Source organism: Eubalaena glacialis, chromosome 2, assembly GCF_028564815.1.
Source record: "Eubalaena glacialis isolate mEubGla1 chromosome 2, mEubGla1.1.hap2.+ XY, whole genome shotgun sequence".
Classification (NCBI taxonomy): Eukaryota; Metazoa; Chordata; class Mammalia; order Artiodactyla; family Balaenidae; genus Eubalaena; species Eubalaena glacialis.
In genome coordinates, this window is record NC_083717.1 from 19,709,538 (window position 1) to 19,729,543 (window position 20,006).

The following is a 20,006-nucleotide window of genomic DNA, read 5'->3' on the forward strand; positions in this document are numbered from 1 at the left end:
GAACGTTGGGGTGCCTGTATCTTTTCAAATTAGTATTTTTGTGTTTTTGAATATATACCCAGGAGTGGGAATTGCTGGGTCATATGGTAGTACTTTTTTTTATTACTGCATACTGGTGGACGGCTACTTCCTAGTGGTATCAGACACTTAAGCCCCTTTTTGCTTTCCTTCCTAGGGGAAAATTTTGTTTGGTGATGTGTTTCTATTCAAGTTCATTTTCTGAAGTATCTTCCCAAGTGGTTCCAATTCCAGGGCCCCTTAAGTCATGGAACCGTAAATTATATGTGAATGGTTACCACAAGACTTCAATATTTTTTCTTTTTTAAATAAAATACATTTTATTGATAAAATCGACATATAACATTGTGTTAGTTTTAGGTATACAGCATAATTCTTTGATACATGTATTAATTGCAAAATGATCATCACAATAAGTTTAGTTAACCCCTAACACTACACATAGTTACAAATATTTTTTTCTTGGGATGAAAACTTTTAAGATTTACTCTCTCAACAACTGTCAAATATACAATACAGTACTGTTAACTACAGTCACCATGCTGTACATTACATCCCCAGGACTTATTTATTTATAACTGGAAGGTTATACCTTTTGACCACCTTCACCCATTTTGCCCACTCCTCTACCCATGGCCATTGGCAACCACCAAACTATTTCTGTACCTATGAGTTCAGTTTTTGTTTTTTAGATTCCAGATACAAGTGAGATCATACAGTATTTGTCCTTCTGTGACTTGTTGAGAAACAATAAAACAGTAAAACAGCCAGTTATTTTACTAGCAAAATGGTTTACTCAGGAAGAGCAAAGAATTGCAATTTGGGACATGCAATCTGTAGTGAACCACAGGCAAGTTCAGAGAACAAAGAAGAGGAACCTTCTTTTATAGAGGAGAAGGGGGAGTTGGAAGGGGCTGTTATAAACAAGGAGGCCATTGGAGGAAACTGGAAGTTTTGAGTGTAGTGGCTTTTTACTGGCTGAATTGTGACAGTCTATTATTGGCTGGCCTGTTACCAGGCAAGGAGAAATTCTTCCTTCTGCTGTGTAGTAAAGTAGTAACCTTCCTCCTGTTGGAGATGAAAATGTACCTCTCTTCCTGTTGGATCTGCAATTGACATTGAGTGGTAGGGTGTGAGAGCTCCCCCTTCTGGCCCCCAACTCCATTTTATTTTATTTTACTTTTTATTTTTTCGGCTGCCTTGGGCCTTTGTTGCTGCATGTGGGCTTTCTCTAGTTGTGGTGAGAGAGGGCTACTCTTCATTGCGGTGTGGGCTTCTCATTGCAGTGGCTTTTCTTGTTGCGGAGCACGGGCCCTAGGCGCATGGGCTTCAGTAGCTCTGGTGCGCAAGCTCAGTAGTTGCGGCGTGTGGGCCCTAGAGCCCAGGCTCAGTATTTGTGGCGCACGGGCTTAGTTGCTCTGTGGCATGTGGGATCCTCCTGGACCAGGGATCAAACCCTGTATCCCCTGCATTGGCAGGTGGATTTTTAACCACTGCACCACCAGGGAAATCCCCCCACCCCTGACTCCATTTTTTTTTTTTTTTAATTAATTAATATTTATTTTTGGCTGTGTTGGGTCTTCGTTTCTGTGCGAGGGCTTTCTCCAGTTGCAGTGAGCAGGGGTCACTCTTCATCGCGGTGCGCGGGCCTCTCACTATCGCGGCCTCTCTTGTTGTGGAGTGCAGGCTCCAGACGCGCAGGCTCAGTAGTTGTGGCTCATGGGCTTAGTTGCTCCGCGGCATGTGGGATCTTCCCAGACCAGGGCTTGAACCCGTGTCCCCTGCATTGGCAGGCAGACTCTTAACCACTGCGCCACCAGGGAAGCCCCCTGACTCCATTTTAAATGAGGTTTCTGTTTATCAGTTTTCACAGACTTATTTCACTTAGCATAATGCCCTCAAGGTCCATCCATGTTGTCCCAATGGCAGGCCTTCCTTTTTTATGGTCATATAATATTCCATTATATATTTATCATATTTTTCTTTGTCCATTCATGCATCAGTGGACCCTTAGGTTGTTTTTATGTTTTTGCTATTGTCAATAATGCTACAATGAACGTGAGGGTGCAGATGTGTTTTACAGATAGTGATTTTGTTTCTTTTGAATAAATACTCAGAAGGGGATTGCTGGATCATATGGTAGTTCTATGTTTAATTTTTTAAGGACCCTTCATGCTGTATTCCATAGTGGCTGCACCAATTTATATTCCTGCCAACAATGTACAAGTGTTCGCTTTTCTCTGCATCCTCATGGACACTTGTTATATCTTGTCTTTTTGTTAATAGCCATTTTAACAGTTATGAGGTGATACTTCATTGTGCTTTTGATTTGCATTTCCCTGATAATTAGTGATGTTGAGCACCTCTCCATGTACCTTTTGGCCATTTGTATGTCTTTTTTGGAAAAATGTCTATTCTGATCCTCTGCCCATTTTTAATAGGATTGTTCTTCTTTCTATTGAGTTTTATGAATTATTTATATGTTGTAGGAATCACATTGAGTCTATAGATTGCTTTGGGTAGTTGGACATTGTAGTAATATTAATTCTTCTAATCCAAGAGCACAGAATAGCTTTCCATTTGTTTGTGTCTCCTTTAGTGTCTTTCGTCAATGTCTTATAGTTTTCAGCATACAGGTCTTTCACCTCCTTGGCTAAATTTTGGTATGTTGTGTTTCCATTTTTATTTGTCTCAAGATGTTTCTGATTTCTCTTTGGACTTCTTATTTGACCCATTGGTTGTTCAGTTGCATGTTGTTTAACCTCCACATATTTGTGAGTTTTCCAGTTTTCTTCTTGTAATGGATTTGTAGTTTCACACCACTGTGGTCAGAAAAGATGCTTGATATGATTTCAATCTCAAGTTTATTAAGACTTTCTCGTGGCTTAACATGTGCTCTATCCTGGAGAATGTTCTATGAGCAGTTGAGAAGAATGTGTATTCTGATGCTGTTTGATGGAATGTTCTGTAAATGTCTCTTAAGTCTATCTGGTCTAAGGTGTCATTTAAGTCCAATGTTTCCTTATAGATTTTCTGTCTGGGTGATGTATCCATTGATGAAAACGGGGTATTGAAGTCCTCTACTATTATTGTATAGCTGTCTATTTCTCCCTTTAGGTCTGTTAATATTTGTTTTATAAATTTAAGAGCTCCTTGATAGTTTTTAAAAATGCCTTTGGATTCCTTAACATGAATCAAACAATCAGAATATACTTGGTTCACTGGAATGTATATAAACATGATATGTTTTCCTGCCCTTAACAATATCACAGGTCTAACCCAAAAGACAATGTGGAACCACAGGAAAATTGAAATTTTTGAAAGGCTCACGTAGAGTAGGATCTCTGTTTTGGCAAAGTGTTTTTGAAGGATATTGCCATTCATTCCAGAACCAAGTTGAGACTTGTCTTCTCTGGCCTTCTTTACTAGGTGGTGTTCATTCCTTTTTTTTTTTTTTTTTTTGGTTGCTAATACCTATTGTTTAGCTGCTGAGCTACAAAACCCATCATAGCAGTCATGCCAAAAGGTGAGTTTCTTTTGCCTGGCTTTCAGGAAGTTAGCAGAAAAGTAATGTAAGACATGCTGGAGCAAAACAGGAGTAAAAAGCACTGAAGCTTGCAGAGGCCACTTCCACTTAGTAAAGGCCCCATATGTAAGATTGCAACCCAGAAATAGAGCAGTGGTGCTCTCTCTACTTGGGCATCCTGAAATAATCCCAGAACTGGGTGTTATAGTGATTTCCTTCCATCTCTTCTGTTTTTAACTCAAATGGACAAGATGAAACTGTTTCCTGAGGCAGTATCAAAACAGCTTTCTTCATGTCACAGAAATTTCCAGAAGTTTGAGACTTAGAAGTGGAATCTGCAGTAGGGGCAGTGGTATCAGAGTCCACCGCAGGAGTACAGAGGAGAGGCTGGCATCCCATCAGCCTCCACTTTCATCCTTGATCACGTACCACACACCTTGTTTAGTTGTAGAACAAGTGACTCTAAATCGGAGGGAAATTCCACACACTATTAGATTATGCAGTGATTCATTCAGTATCTGTTGAGAACTGACAATATGGCCACCACTTTGCAGAGTGCAGTGATATGGTAGGGACTGAGACACCAGGTTTCCTATCCTCATGTCATTTATGGTCCAGCAGTGTCTGGAGAAATACCTCATTTGTAAAGAGGCAGAAACTTGGTTTTGGTGAATTTGACTATCAGAAAGGGAGACAGTGCCCTTTGGATTTTACTGCCCTTCTATTTTCTATATCTGTGTTCTTGTATCAATTTGTCCTCCTAGGACTCCAACTTGGACCAGTTATTTAGTGCATGGGGCCAAGAACCCAGCAGTAGTCTACAAATTGACTCCAATACCCATTTTTTTGGTGGGTGAAGTAGTATAATCCACTGAATCCCTAGAGTTTTGATTCTGCTCTGGCATCTGTGAGTGCTCTATGAACTGCAAATTAGAAAAAAAAATGGAAATCCCAATGAGGTTGTTCAAGTGTCTGGGTGGTCTGAGTTACATGTGTTCCAAATTCTGTTCTGAGCTATTTCACTGACTTATCGACATGGAGACACTGTGTCTTATGTCAACCTGGCCATTGTAAACCAAGGGTCCTTGTCAAACATGCGGTAAACATTCTACGGCAGAATCATGATAACTCCCTAAGAGGAATCATGATATCTCCTTAGTTTCCATCACTAATTGAGAAGAAAGAATATGAGGTTTAAATGCTGGCTGTAGCATTTACTAGCTGTATGACCACGAGAACTTGGGCAAGTTAATATAACCTCTCTGAACTATTGCTTTAGTTCATTATCAGTAAAATGGGGCTAATAATATTTACCTTGTTGTGTTGTAGTGGTTAAATGATAAAGTCCCTGGTAGAGTGTCAACATATACTGTGGGCAGGTGGTGGCTGCTCCATGAATGGTAGCAGTGAATGAGCTAACAATTAGTGTTTTAGTGCAGTGAGGAGTCAGAGAGAAAGAGGACAAAGGGGAAACTTCATATTATTATGGGATGTGAAGGAATTCCTGATAAGGCATGATGAATGGGACACATTTCTGAAGGAAGCCATTGAATCTCTTTCTCATTAGATTCTTTAAAATAAGACACTATCCATCTGTTGAAAGAGTTCACTATAGGATGGATTACTTCCTGAGGTGCACTTCGGGTTCTGGGAAATGTCTGTTAGCAGAGGAATTGCTATTGAAATTCACCCATGAACCCAGACCCTGACCCTTTCTCATAAGCTCATCCCTAATAATGGTCCTACCTTCCAGGTTGGTGATAGACCAGCTCACTGGCCTTTGGCAGTTTTGTTTTCAAGTTTGATGGAAGCAGAGCTAGTACTGAAGCAGCAATTATGGTTCCTTTAAAAACAACCCAGATTGTCATGGAAACTGAAGGCAAAATGACAAAACTCCAAGGTTGGGGGGTATCCTTTGTTAAGTGCTTATGAGGGTATGTGAAAGGAACAGAAAGTTCAGACCTGGCAAAATGAGGGATCTATCTAAGAGGAGGAAATGAAAGAATAGGTAACAACACCCTTGGGGAGGCCCCAAACAGCACTGTTGAAATGGTTGGCTCTGTGGAAGCATTTGATTAGAGAGTTTCAGTTACATTACCTCTCAGATTCATACTGGGGTAAAAAAAAAAAAAAATCTTGTGTTTCATTGACTACTATGTGATTAAACTGAGAATCTCTGGGGAGGTAATTAAAATGGTCAGCATACATGCTTCCTGGCTAGATTTTAAATCCCTTAAAAAAAATTACCTGTCATTTCATCAAGGATTAAATAAGAATGTAGAGTGTTTCCTAAGTTTCAGTGAATTCAAACATTTTAGATATTTTTCTATCTCTATATAAAGAAGACATATCCCAGGTATTCAATGCTAAGTGTAGACTCCATAGCATTATGAAACATAAAGTACTCTTATTCGTTAAAGTCTCCTTCAAAGCTTAAACATGTATCAGAGAACAAAATTAAACCTCTGTTTAAAAAGTATACTTTGTTCAAAATATTCCTTATAAAGACTCTGGGCCTTTTAGAACTAATATCTGTAGAATTCTCCTACTGAAGGAGTTTGTAAGAGCTGTAGGTTTTTAAGGCTTGACAAGGAAAGTACTATTGTAAATAATTTCAAGCCACACCTAGTTATCAGTGCCTAGTTAGAAAACTGGTGGGAAAGTGACCATTTAATTCTTCTTTATGAGTAAAGTAAAAAAAGATATGTCAGGATGAGGGGTGATGTTTTGGTGCTATTATGATATTTCCAGGGACAAGCGATGGCCCAAGTTCTGTTTTGTGACTCACTCCTTTTCTGCAAAGGGTTCTTGACCTGAGAGTGAGACTCAAGGCACAAAAACTAAATGTGAAACAAAATACAGGACTCTTTATATCCGAGGATAACTAATACTAGAAAAAGGCCACTCAAACGGAATTCACTTAAAGTGAGGACCAAAATTTCATAGTAGACAATGTAAAACAGGTTTGACAGGTATGATTTTTGACAAATAAAATGCAAATTTAGAAAAATTAGTTTATTTTGTTTCATAATCAACAAAATGATCTTATAATGACAATTGTGCACTAAATCATTTGCTCAACCAAAAATAAATGGAGTGTTGATTTGAAGGATGTGATAGACTGTTACTTTAGTGGCCCTCAATGAACCAAGCTTCTTTTTATTTGTATCCCTGTGAGTCCCCTCACACATTGATTCTGGGCTTGGCCGTGTGACTAACTTTGACCAATGGAACATAAGCAAGAGTGATGCAAGTGAAAGACTGGTTAGTCCTTGCACAGTGGACCTTGTCTTCTTAGAATGCTTCTTTTTGGAACCCATCCACCATGCTGTGAGAAAGCATAAGCAACCATGTGGAGAAGCCTCCCTGGAGGAGAATCAAGGCCTCTAGCCAAGTCCAGCTGGGCTCCCAGCCTGTAGCAAGTACCAATTTCCAGCCATGTATGTGAGTCCATTTTAGATCTTCTAGGCATCCAACTCCAAGCCAACAACATGTGAAGCCTAATAACCTCCTGGTCAACCCACAGAATTGTAAGAAGTCATAATAAATTGTGAGAAGCCATTAAATTTGGGGTGGTGTGTTATGTAGCAATAGATAGCTAAAACAGAAACTATTACCTCAAAGTGGGGTCCTGCCACCACATGTGGCATTGATTTTGAGTCTGTTGGAAGAATGGAGAAATTTGGAGAAATGACGAAGAGACTGTTAGTGGAGACTGAAGAGAAGTGAGGAACATCCTACTAGAAGCTGAAGGAAAGAGAACCCGAGTTATGTATTGGTAGAACAATTAGCAAAACTATTTGCCTGTGGAAATATGCGAAATAAATAGAAAGGGTACCTTATGAACTTGGGATCTGGCTAAGGGGATTTCTGGACAGTATGTTGAAAGTGAAATCTGGCTCTTTTTAGATGCCTATGGTAAAGTCCAGGAAGAGCCAGTTGAGGCAAAGAAGGAACTGTTTAGATTTCAAGCAGAATTTAGAAGAACTAAAAAGGAATTAGAACTTGTGGGTTTGATAATAAAATTGCTTCCATACTTAGTCTCTCCAAGAAAAAAATTTCTCAAAGTAAAAAATGGCCTTGGTTTGAGGATGAAATACAGGGTGCTATTAGTAAAATATGACCTCCGGGTCAATGTCTCTGTTAAGGCGTCAGAAAGATTTAAGGACTATCTCAATGACCCTCTCAGCTAGACAAGAAGACTTCTAAGAATCTTAAAAGTACCATAAGAGCTACCAGATCATCCAATAGCACTGTGAGAAATGTTACATTGTTATTGTTTTAAATCTTTAAATGTATGGGTGGTTTGTTAGGCAACAATAGATAAGCCAAACAGGGAGCTAATGATTTTTAGATGCACTTGTATAATGGTAGGATAAAATATCTTTGACTTCACATTTGACTTTTGATGTAATCAGAAAAAGGGCTGTTTTTGCAAAAATATTCAAAAATTTTAATTTTTCCACGTGCTTTGTATCTTTTATGTCATCATCTTTGTTTATTTTCTCTTCTTCAATTGTTAACTGGTCAAATTATCCCCATTTATTATTATTATTTTTAAAAATAAATTTATTTATTTTTATTTTTGGCTGAGTTGGGTCTTCATTGCTGCGCACGGGCTTTCTCTAGTTGCAGTGAGCGGGGGCTACTCTTCGTTGTGGTGCACGGGCTTCTCATTGTGGTGGCTTCTCTTGTTGCGGAGCACGGGCTCTAGGCGCGCAGGCTTCAGTAGTTGCGGCATGCAGGCTCAGTAGTTGTGGCTCATGGGCTCTAGAGCGCAGGCTCAGTAGTTGTGGCGCACAGGCTTAGTTGCTCTGCAGCATGTGGGACCTTTCCGGACCAGAGATTGAACCCGTGTCCCCTGCATTGGCAAGCGGATTCTCAACCACTGTGCCACCAGGGAAGCCCCCCCCCCCATTTATTATTGGCTTGAAATATATTTCAAGCAGTTCTGCAATATTGCTTTCATCAACTTCATGAAATCCTGCATCTTTTGTAATATTTACAAGTTCTCTTCACTTCTATATTTGAATTTATTATCTGCTATAATGTTGGTAGGATGGATACTAATGTCTTGAAAGAAAGGGTCTTTGGTTGGACATTAATTTTATAAGTAGTCAGTTTATTAATGAATAGGTTTGCTTTAAGATGACTTTGCTTCTCTTAAATAACCCAGACAATGGATTCTCATATAATGAGAGGCCCCCTGTACCACTCTATTTATAGCTGAACAGGCCCTAGTACCAGACAATGCTTGACTCTCTGGTAAAACCGAGTTGAAGCATGTGATTTCGGCTCACAGTCTAAGAGGATCGTCTACGTTTTACCCTGAATCTAAATCTTGGTACAAGCCACTCAGATATAACTTCGGGGAGGGAGAAAACTAGAGAGAAGTTTAGATCCCCTGGCCCATTTTAGCATGCCATTAGAGGTGGAAGAGGTGGAGAAAAGAAATGAATGCTCTGAGAAGACAGCTTCTGCATAGTCTACAGGAGGGGGCTGATGAGAGAGGTCAGCCCACCTGTGTTGTCCTTAAAGGCACCATGAACCTGCTCACTGGCAGATGTGACCTGATGCATGTCCTGGGCTCTCACCAGTAAAGTTAGTAAATCCTCATCTCTTGTGAGAGGATGGAGGAAGGAGGGGTTAGGGAAATAGAAAAGCAGGAAAAGAGGGCTGGAGAATCCCATCCCTCTACAGTGTCCGTCTTACTGGAGAGAATCAATCTACCCATTAGGTGATGGAAGGTTGGAAAGTCACAAAGCAGAGAAGGGAGGCAGGTGTTATACTCTGAGAGCAGATCACTCTCTATTTCTCTCTTAATTTTCCCCCGTGGAAAGAAGATAAGAGAGCTGAGTAAAGGAAGCCACACTTCTGGGCAGAATTGCTTTAGCCACAGACTGATAGAAGCTGGTCACAGGAATGAGCTCTCATGCAAGTTGAAGTTCAGAACTTATTGCTGAAAAAAGCTGTAAGATTTTTTTAAAGCCAATTTCCCCCAAAGTGTGTTACTAGAAATAGGAGGGAGTTGACTCCAAGGAAGGATTGAAGTGGAGTGAGAAGCTCTTGAGTGAAGATCTGGAGATTCGTGCAAGATTAAGCTGAGATTGAGAAGAAGAGAAAGATAGAAGGGAACCTATTGTACTTGGAATTGGTTTCTTTAAAAAAACTATTTCAGAAGAGTTATCTGCTTCTATTGCTAAGTGTTAAGCTTAGTTACTCCCACAAAGAACTCATTTTTGTAAATAATGAGTAGAACATTTATAGCTATATTATATTATAGCTATAATCCACCCCCAAAGCCCACATTTTTTAGTTCGAACACAAAAATTAAATACATGATAAGGGAACATTTAAATTGAATAAATAGTTTTAGTGTTGGATTATCTTTCAGCTGAAGTTGTACATTTATAGATACAGAACATATATATTCATTCATTCATTTAACTCAATAGTGCCTGCTCACTGCTAGTCACTACATGTAGTGCTCACATTATTAACGCAGGTTTGGAAAACTTATTTTTAAAGGCTATAATGTATAGAGTGGGGTCACTGGCAGTAAGTCAATTTTTTTTTTTTAATTTTATTTATTTATTTATGGCTGTGTTGGGTCTTCGTTTCTGTGCGAGGGCTTTCTCTAGTTGTGGCAAGCGGGGGCCACTCTTCATCGCGGTGCGCGGGCCTCTCATTATTGCGGCCTCTCTTGTTGCGGAGCACAGGCTCCAGATGCACAGGCTCAGTAATTGTGGCTCACGGGCCTAGCTGTTCTACGGCATGTGGGATCTTCCCAGACCAGGGCTCGAACCCGTGTCCCCTGCATTAGCAGGCAGATTCTCAACCACTGCGCCACCAGGGAAGCCCCCATAATATTTTTAAATGGAACAAAATCAGTAATGGAAAATTTGGAAAAAGCAGATATTCTTCTGCAAAGTACTTTACCTTAGGGGTAGAAGTTGCTGAAATACTGATCACATTATGCCTTTGCAATAAGAGCGCAGATAGAAAGGTTAATAAATGCAGAATGCAAGTGAAAAAAATCACTTAGGGGAAAAAAAGACTCTAATTGTGATGCCTTTGGGGTTTTGCTATAAATGAACCTGTTGGACTTCTTCCTGATGCCAAGAAAAGGGCTGCAATCTAGTTTTATGTATGTTTCAGAGCCATATTTATTAACCCTTTTAATGCGGTGCTTTCACAGTAAACATAAGAATACCTGAAATCCAAACTTTCTATTCATTTCTCAATGGTCATCACAATGTCCCACCAAGCCAAAAATCCTATGAGATCCTTCCTCTGGAATAAAAGCCTGTTTCTCCAGCAAGCTTTTCAACAGGATTTGAACTCTTCTATGCAGCTGGCAAAAACATTGAACCAGCAAATTGAAAACACCCAGTGGTTTATATGTTTGGGTCTAAATAAAATTTCCCACGCATGCTATTCTATCAGTTTTATACATTCCCGGAGCAGGAACTGATAAGCTGAGCTAACAGGCAAGTGCTGAGAGGTGAAAATTGGTCCAGGATGCACAGTTTGTGAATTTACAGTCTGTTGAGTGGGCCCAGCTGTGTGTCTTCTCTTCAGCAGGAGGGCTCTTCCCTTTTAAGAACTTTGTTCCACTCCACCCACCATGGTTTCTACCACCTCCCCACGAGACTTCACTTCCTATGGGAAAGAACCACTTGTTGATAACATCTCAGGGAAAGTCAGAGCGGCTTTAGGATAATCACACAGATACGCTCTCTCCACTCCTCCTCCTCAACTGTGGCTTATTGTTTTCATTTCCTTCCAAGGACACTGATGTGAAAGGAAATGATGTGAAGGAAATGATGTGACACTAATGTCAATGAAACCCACCTTGCTCTCAGTCTGAGGGTTGGTTACGCTCTGAAATAGAAAGGGGAACTTGGCTTCTCAGAGGCTCATCTGAGACCTAGAGTGCTGAATTTTAACCTGGTCAGTTACTTGGACATTTAAATTAAGTTGTTTCAGAGGATGTTGAACGAGGTTTTCAAGCCATTCTTTCCCAGGTAAAGGCTCTGTCTTCAAAGGCAAGCCTTTCTCTCCCCAACTTACCAATGGCACCAATTTGACTTTTGGTGGATGTACCCCCCAAGAGGGAGGGGGTCTCTGTTTTATTCACTGCTGTATCTCCAGGGCCTAGAATAGTGCCTGACACATGGTAGTTGAAAGGTAAATGTTGAAAGTTATTTGTTGAAACGTACGTGTTGATTGATGATATTAGAGTGTCAAGATGCTCAATCCATGCCTAGCATTTCCATTTAGCATCTAAAAACTTACACAAAAGGATGTTGGGAATTTGGTTTGATGTACTTAAAATTACAACAGGAATTCTTACAGCCTCAGCTCAGTTACTTGAAAAATCAGCTAGTCTCTCTGTTTCTGTTTTGCCAACTGTGAAAAGGGGTCTGGCCAAGTCTTCATTGTGCCAGTAGAGTGAGGAAGTAAGCATGGTTCTTAAAACCTAACAGAGAGCCATGCATTCCTACGGGGTGCTTGTCAACCCCAAACTAAGCTCATTCTTTTTCTGAATGCGGACGCATAAAATGGCATAGATTAAGATGTCTGTCAAGAGTTAAGCCTCCTTATTTTTATCTTCTCTTGATAGAATTGTCATGGATTCAGCACTGAAAGGGTCTTTTAGGCTAAATATTAGTCCCCAAATTGGATCAATTGGAACTATCAATATTATAGACAATACCTACATGTCCTAAACCTGCCTCCTGGAAATGTACTCTGCATGAATGTGGGGAAGAATAATGTATGTCGCATCTCAGCATCCCATAACATTCCTTTTATAGAACAAGATTCCCGCAGAGTTTTAACACACAAAGTTGTCTCTTAAGAAGAAGGCCCTATTTGGGAGCCAGGGGACACCAGGCAGGGATTCCTGACCCCAAGCCCCATTCCCAGCACCCCCAGCTCCCTGTAGTTATGTGATCCCAGGCAAGGCTTTTAACCCCTTGGGACTCCAGCTTCTTTATCTATGAAATAACATTGGCTTCCTGCCTTCCAAGGGAACCAGAAGGAAGAATGAGTTAATATTTACATAGCACATTGAGAGCCTCCAAGAAAGACACCGTACAACTGGGAAATATGATATAATGGGAAGAACGTCCTTTATTTTTAACTTGTTGGTCTCTGGTCAGCCTTTCTGGGCCTATTCCATATGTACAATATTAAAATAACAGGCAAAAGTGAAAGAACATTCTGAACCTAATTCACGTAGGATAACTCTGAATTGTAGCTGCTGGAGTTTTTGTTTGTTCATTTGTTAACTTTAGGGAGTCCAGAGACTCAGCTAGTGGTTATTTCCCCAGTTTCTGAAGGTGTAATTGGAATAGACATAGTTGACAAGGGGCAGAATTCCCACATTTGGTCTCTGACCCATGGGTGATGGCCACTATGGTAGGAAGGGCTAAGTAGATGCCCCTAAGGTTTCCATTCATATCAAGAGAGTAAATCAGAAACAGTACTGCATCCCTGGGAGGAGTGCAAAAATTAATGTTGCCATCAAAGACTTGAAAGAAGTCTGGGTGATGATATGTAGTGTAGGCCCTGACAGTTTTTTGTTTGTTTGTTTGTTTGTTTTTTGTAGTGCAAGTGCCTGATTTAAGCTTTGATTGCCAAGGCATCCTCTTCAAAGTCAGCTATCTTGAATAAACACAGTGCCAGCCGCAAGACTAGATAAAAAGCCAGGCTGTCCCTACTCCAGCCCACCAGCTCCTTTGTTAGCGATCTTGGTTGATTTCGATAACTGACCATCTGGGCTCCTGGTTTTCCTCTTCTTGTGCTTTAGGTTCCTGCTCTTACATTTTATTTATTTATTTTGAATATTTGAATTTTATTTTACTTATTTTTTTATACAGCAGGTTCTTATTAGTCCTCTTACATTTTAAACTCACCAATAAATAGTAAGCCTGCAAAATCCTAGGCAGCCCACCCTCAACCCCAATAAAAGCAGAACTGCAGGGACTTCCTTGGTGGTCCAGTGGGTAAGACTCTGCGCTCCCAATGCAGGGGGCCCAGGTTACAGCCCTGGTCAGGGAACTAGATCCCACATGCTGCAACTAAAGATTCGCATGCCAAAACTTAAAAAAAAAACAAACAACAAAACCCACATGCCGCAACGAAGATCGAAGATCCCGTGTGCCACAACCAAGACCTGGCGCAGCTAGCTAAATAAATAGATAGATAAATAGATAGATAGATAACAGAACTCCAGGCCTGTGCTCTCTCTCTCTACCTGTGACTTTGCTGTATGACCCTATGTGTACCATGTAATTTCTAGGACTTGAAAGTAATAAAATTTTCTTTTTTTTCAAAGTTTCCTATTAGTTATTGCTGAGAGCATCTTACAATTATAATAAGAACCACAAGGGCCAGTCCAGCCACAATATTAGTTATATATAGGCTGAAAGCTGCACAAAACATGACACTTATCACATCTCCATTGAACTCACCAGTTTGACCTGTGCAAAAGTCACACTGATCTTGAAGAATGAGTGATGCCTACTATAAACTTAATGAAGTGGTGACTAAAACTCCACCTGCTGCCCCAGATGTAGTATCTTTCCTGGAGCAAATTGACATGTTCTTGAGCACTTGCTTTGCAGCTACTGACCTGGTGTATGCCCTTTTCTCTATACCAAGTTGTAAAGACCACCAGAAACAGTTTGCTTTTACTTGTCAGGGCTAACAGTGCACTTTCACAGTCTTGCCTCCGGGCTATACCACTTCTACTTTCTGTCATATTATTCTGGACAGATCTTGATTATCTTGACATTCCACAAAACATCATACTCCAAGCTCACTTATGACATTATGATGATTAGATTTGATGTTCATAAAGTAGCAGATACTTTAGAGGCCTTAGTAATGTGTCTGTAAATTAGAAGGTGGGAGATAGGTCCCACAAAACATAATACATATTCATTGAAAAAAATCCCCTTATAAGAGGACTCAAACTCAAGCTCAGTGTAGTTCAAACCCCTGTTGTTCAGGGGTCAACTGTATATATCACATTTGAATGTGCTACTTGGACCCACCTATAGAATCAACTATAAGCCTGGTTTACAGATTGTTCTGTCTTGTATGCTAGTATCACTCAGTGCCTGCCACTCAGGGTTGATGCTGAAGGACGCTGGTGAGGGAAAACATTCCCATGGGTAGAACTCTGAGCAACATATTTAGTTGTACACAATGTCTAGACTGAGAGATGGCCAGTAGTAAGATGGATACCAACTCTTGGGCAGTTGATAGTGGTTTGATTGGATACGTGTTAGGCATCACCAGAAAAACAGATGAATATATATATTATATGTATCACCAATACGAGATGTATGTATATATATTAGAATATATAATATATATGTTAGGATATATCTACATTTATATATATTTAAGATACAGGCATATATCATTTCATTATGCTTCACTTTACTGTGCTTTACAGATATTATGTTTTTTTGCAAATTGAAGGTTTGTGGCAACCCTGTGTTGAGCAAGTCTATTTGTGCGATTTTTCCAACAGTATTTGCTCACTTCGTGTTTCTGAACTTACCTTACTAAGGCTGACCCTGCTAACACCAATGCTGAGGGCTTACTATGTCAGCACCAGAGATCAATACTGATGCCCTGGTGGCAGGTTGACTACACTGGACCTCTTCCATCTTGGAGGGAGCAGAGACTTGTCCTCACTGGAGTAGATACATTCTAGGTGTGGATGCGCCTTCCCTGCCCCACAGTGCTTCTGCCAGGAGCACTATCTATGGACCAAAGAACACCTTATTCACCGTCATGGTACTTTCCGTAGCATTGCTTCTGATCAATGACTTCCATAGCATCTCTTCTCTCACAGCAAAGCGAATGCAGCAATGGGCTCTTGGCCATGGAATTAACTGGTCTAACCATGTGCTACGTCACCTAGAAGCAACTGAGCAAATTTTGAAAGCTTACTGATGCAATGTAATGGCTTATGAAGACTCAGTTCCTGTGTCAGATGGGAGTCAACATCCTGAAAGGATGGGGTGCTATCTTAAAGGATATTGTAAATGCTGTGAAGGATATTGTACACGTTTGAAACAGAGAACATATATGGTGCTATCTTCGCCATAGCCAGAACATACGGGTCTTGGAATCCAGGGGTGGAAGTGGCTTGTTTGCCACTGAACCCATAGATTCAGTCATAGAGTTTTTGCTTCCCATCCCGACTACCTTGAGCTCTGCTTGTTTGGAGTTCTTAGTCCCCAAAGAGGAGCTGCGCACCAGGGGACGCTCACACCCAGGGCTCCAGGTGAAGAACCCCAATCAGCGAGGCCCTCTGCCAGACTTCACAGAGAAGAAAAGCATGACTCATGTGTCTGTGAAGAATCCAGGAGAAGGACAACCTCTCAAAGGCCCTCGTGTCTGGAAAATACATTCTGGGCAGTATTGGAAGAGTTTTGATTCTGTCAAGTTTATACAACAAGAGAGACATCAGCCATGCATACTGATTTTTATTTATTTGTTCATCTAAATGGAAAGAAAAGTCAAGGTTTTAAGGTCTGTAGAAATGGACAAACATTTTCCAGGCCTCTGAAGCACTTGAAGATACAATTAAAAAGGAAAACTTCCTTATTCTCTTGTCTGCCTAAGTTATAGCACTAACTTAAAATAAACGTAATAACTTATAGAGCAGGGCTGCAGGTTAAAACAAAATTAATGTTAGTCCAATTACACCCTCATTTAACCATCACTGGTGATTCTGCGAAGGTTATTATTGTTCATATACTCTACTTACTTCTTGATAAAGGGCCCACTCATGCTTTTAAAACATTGCTTGTTTTGTCCATATTTTAATGCTGTAGTTAAGTGCATGGACTCTGGAATTTGATGCTGGGGTTTGAATCCTGGCTCGGTCACTTTCTAGCTCTGTGATCTTAGTAAGTCAATTAACCTCTCTGTTCTTAAGTCCCTTATCTCTAAAATGAGGATGATAGCAGTACCTGCTTTTTCTTAAATTAATTTTTTAAAATTGGAGTATAGTTGACTTACAATGTTGTGTTAGTTTCTGCTGTACAGCAAAGTGAGTCAGTTATACATACACATACATCCACTCTTTTTTAGATTCTATTCCCATATAGGTCATTACAGAGTAGTGAATAGAGTTCCCTGTGCTATTCAGTAGGTTCTTATTAGTTATCTATTCTATATAAGCAGTACCTACTTCAAAGTGTTGTTTGAAGCATTACAATATGCAAAGTCCTTACAATGGTGCTTGGCCCATAGTAAGCGATGAATAAATGTTAGCAGTTGTTAATATTATAATTTGGCAATGCTTGCTCTGTGTCGGCTTGCCAGGAATATAAACCCTTTTATATCCTCTCTCTCTTTTTCTCTAGCAAACCTGCAGAACACCTGCTAAATAACTTATGGATTGAATTGTGTCCCCTGTTCCCACCCCATCCTCCCTGCCCTAAATTCATATCTTAAAGCCTTAACCACCAATGAGACTGTATTTGGAGATAGGACCTTTAGGGAAGTAATTAAGGTTAAATGAGTTCACAAGGGTGGTGATCTAATCTGATAGGACTGGTGTCCTTACAAGAGGAGGGCGAGACACCAGAGATTTCTCTCTCTCTACAGGTACACAGAAGGAAGGCCGTGTGAGGACGCAGAGGGGAGGCGGCCGTATACTAGCCTGGAAGAGCAACCACACCAGAAACCAATCCTGCTGACACCTTGATCTTGGACTTCCAGCCTCCAGAACTGTGAGAAATAAATGTCTGTCGTTTAAGCCCCTCAGGCTATGGTATTTTGCTATGGCAGCCTGATCAGACTAAGACAGTGACTATGAAATGTTTTAACTCACATTTTCAGTGAGAGACAAATGAGCAGTCCTGAAGTACGACATCTGATGCCATCCTCCAATACCATTTCCCCATCGTGGGAAAGTCTGGTACCTACCATGGGGGGGCGGGGTCGCCGTGAGGAGTCATATACCATCGGGACTACTGTCCACTTGCTTCCCTCAATATAACTACTTTTTCTACAAAATTAATTGAGGCCTCAGGCTGACTACTAGCTACGCAGGGGTTAGTTATTATCTGTGAGGAGCTCTTACTCTTATTTCTTTCTTCTTTTAGGCCCATCACAGATGATTTTGTAGGAATAAGAATTTGGTCCCTTGAGTCACTGATGAGATTCTGGATCAGTGTGACCTCATGTCGGCTGGAGCCTTCCGTTCTCTCAGGAGCTGGGCAGCAGTGGCTGGAGTCCCGGTCATTCCACTTCTTGGGATGCCCAAGCCCTCCCTAAGATGTCTCCTGGTTCCCTGAGGCTGCCCTTTTCACAGACTTTTCCTCCCCATTCCTTGTCCCACACTGGATGGATCTGTGCCCCAGAGTTGCCTTTCAAAACCTTCAGTCACAAGAAGCACTCACGAATTTAGTTGTCCTAACCGAAGATTCAGGGATCACAGTAAGAAGATTTGGGGATCATGGGAGGTGAGGCCCAGCCTTGGAATATTTCTCTCCTGCTTCTCTACACTCTTTTCTCTTTATCTTTCCTTCCAGAATTCCCTAAGAACTCTTCCCTTCAGTACAGAGAAGAATTCAGCTGGATTCTAAGATTTACACTTGCAGATACCCTGGTTAATATGCTTGCAGAAAAAAGAGACTTCCATTTTAAGGCAGTTTTCTTATAAATTTATTATAAATATATATTATATATTATGTATGACATGCATGATATGTATATTATATGCATGATATTATGTATATGTATTGCCTATATAAAATATTACATATTTATGAATAATATCCTCTCTTTTCTCCTTACTACATTAGGAACAATTAAGGCAATTTGGAGATAAAAGGAACTGCTGAGTTTAGGAATAAAGATTTAACTGTGGAGTTTGGCTCTACTCACAGTCACTCATTGACTTGTGAAAAGCTGTTTGGAATTTACTTCTGAATTTATTTCTCAGGTGAAGGATATTCAGAATCTGAATGTAGGAATTATGTAAAACATGACATCATGTAACTGTAGGAAAATCAGAGCAGTCTGGTTTTGGCTTTTCAAATCTTTAAGGCTTTCCTAAGAGCATTATTAAAAAATAAGGGGGGGTGGGGAGAGAGAGAGAATGAATGAATCCAGAAAAGTTTGTTATATCACATTGAATTTCCCAGTAGACCTCTGCGATGGTAAAGTTAGATTTCTATGTAGTTGACTCTAAAGGAACTACAGAAAATGCAAAAACGTATACAGCGTAATCATGGCAATTGACAGCGATCATTCTAAGGATGCCACATCTGGAACAGGCTTTGCGCCTGGAAAGCTTCGACCAGTCGGTCCGCGGGGCGCTGCAAGAGGGCTGGGCCGCCGCTCCCAGCACTGGCTTTTCCGCGGAGCCCGGCACTCCCCAAACACCGCGCCTGGCCCGGGGCTACGGGTCCAGCGCCCCGCGTCTCCCGAGCTTCGCGCGCCCTTGGCCCGCGTCCCGCCTCCGCGCGTCCCGCCTCCACCCCTCCCGCCGCCGCCCACGCCCCAGCCGCGGGGGGCAGGAGGAGGCGGCGGTCGGCCCTCCCCGCGCCCTTTTTAAAGCGTCACGGGCTAGGGCCAACCGGTTGATCCTGGCGGCGCAGGGAGCGGCGCGCCGAGCGCCCAGGGCTGCGCTTCCCCGGCCGGCGGGGCGGCGCCGTGGGCCGGGCGCTCCGGGCTCCCCGACGCCACCGGCGCCCCAGCTCCACCCCGGGCCTCCCCGCCATGCGCCCCGGCTAGTGCGCCTCGGGCGCAGCGCCCACCCGGCAGGTCCCGCCGCTCGCCCCGCCGCCGGCATGCTGCGCCCGCTGCTGCTTGCCGCACTCTGCCTGGCCGGCCGGCTGGGGACCTCCCGCAGCTGCCAGCTGCCCTCGGAGTGGAGACCCCTGAGCGAGGGCTGCCGCGCCGAGCTGGCCGAGATCATCGTGTACGCCAAGGTGCTGGCGCTGCACCAAGAGGTGCACGGCCTGTACAACTACCTGCCCTGGCAGTACGAGGCCGGCGAGGCGGGGCTCTTCTACTCGGCCGAGATCGAGATGCTGTGCGACCAGGCGTGGGGCAGCATGCTCGAGGTGCCCGCGGGCTCCAGGCTCAACCTCACCGGCCTGGGCTACTTCTCCTGTCACTCCCACACCGTGGTCCAGGATTACTCCTATTTCTTCTTCCTCAGGTGAGCCCGCCACCTCCCGCCCACACCACCCCCTCGGCCATTTGCGTGTGACCAACCGAGGTCACCTTTATTCGGAGCCGGATCAGGACCTCCCACGGGATCCTGGCCGTGCGTGCGATGTTAGATGGTGCCTTGGGCTCCTTCCCGTACTTGACTCTTTCCTGCTCCTCCCGACGTGTCTACAACATCCTGGGTACCTCTGGCTAAGACTTGGCAAAAGAGGGATGATTCCTGCGCTTAAAGGACAGAAGA

General features: G+C 42.1%; 1 protein-coding gene across 1 annotated transcript in view; it reads left to right on the forward strand.

Moving 5' to 3' along the window:
• The first annotated feature begins 19,279 nt into the window (after positions 1-19,279).
• CCDC3 (coiled-coil domain containing 3) overlaps positions 19,280-20,006 on the forward strand; it is a 103,787-nt gene continuing 103,060 nt past the window's right edge. The window contains exon 1 of the mRNA XM_061181628.1: positions 19,280-19,754. Coding sequence (XP_061037611.1) covers positions 19,381-19,754 — 374 coding nt within the window. The 5' untranslated portion in view covers positions 19,280-19,380. The remainder of the gene's footprint in view (positions 19,755-20,006) is intronic.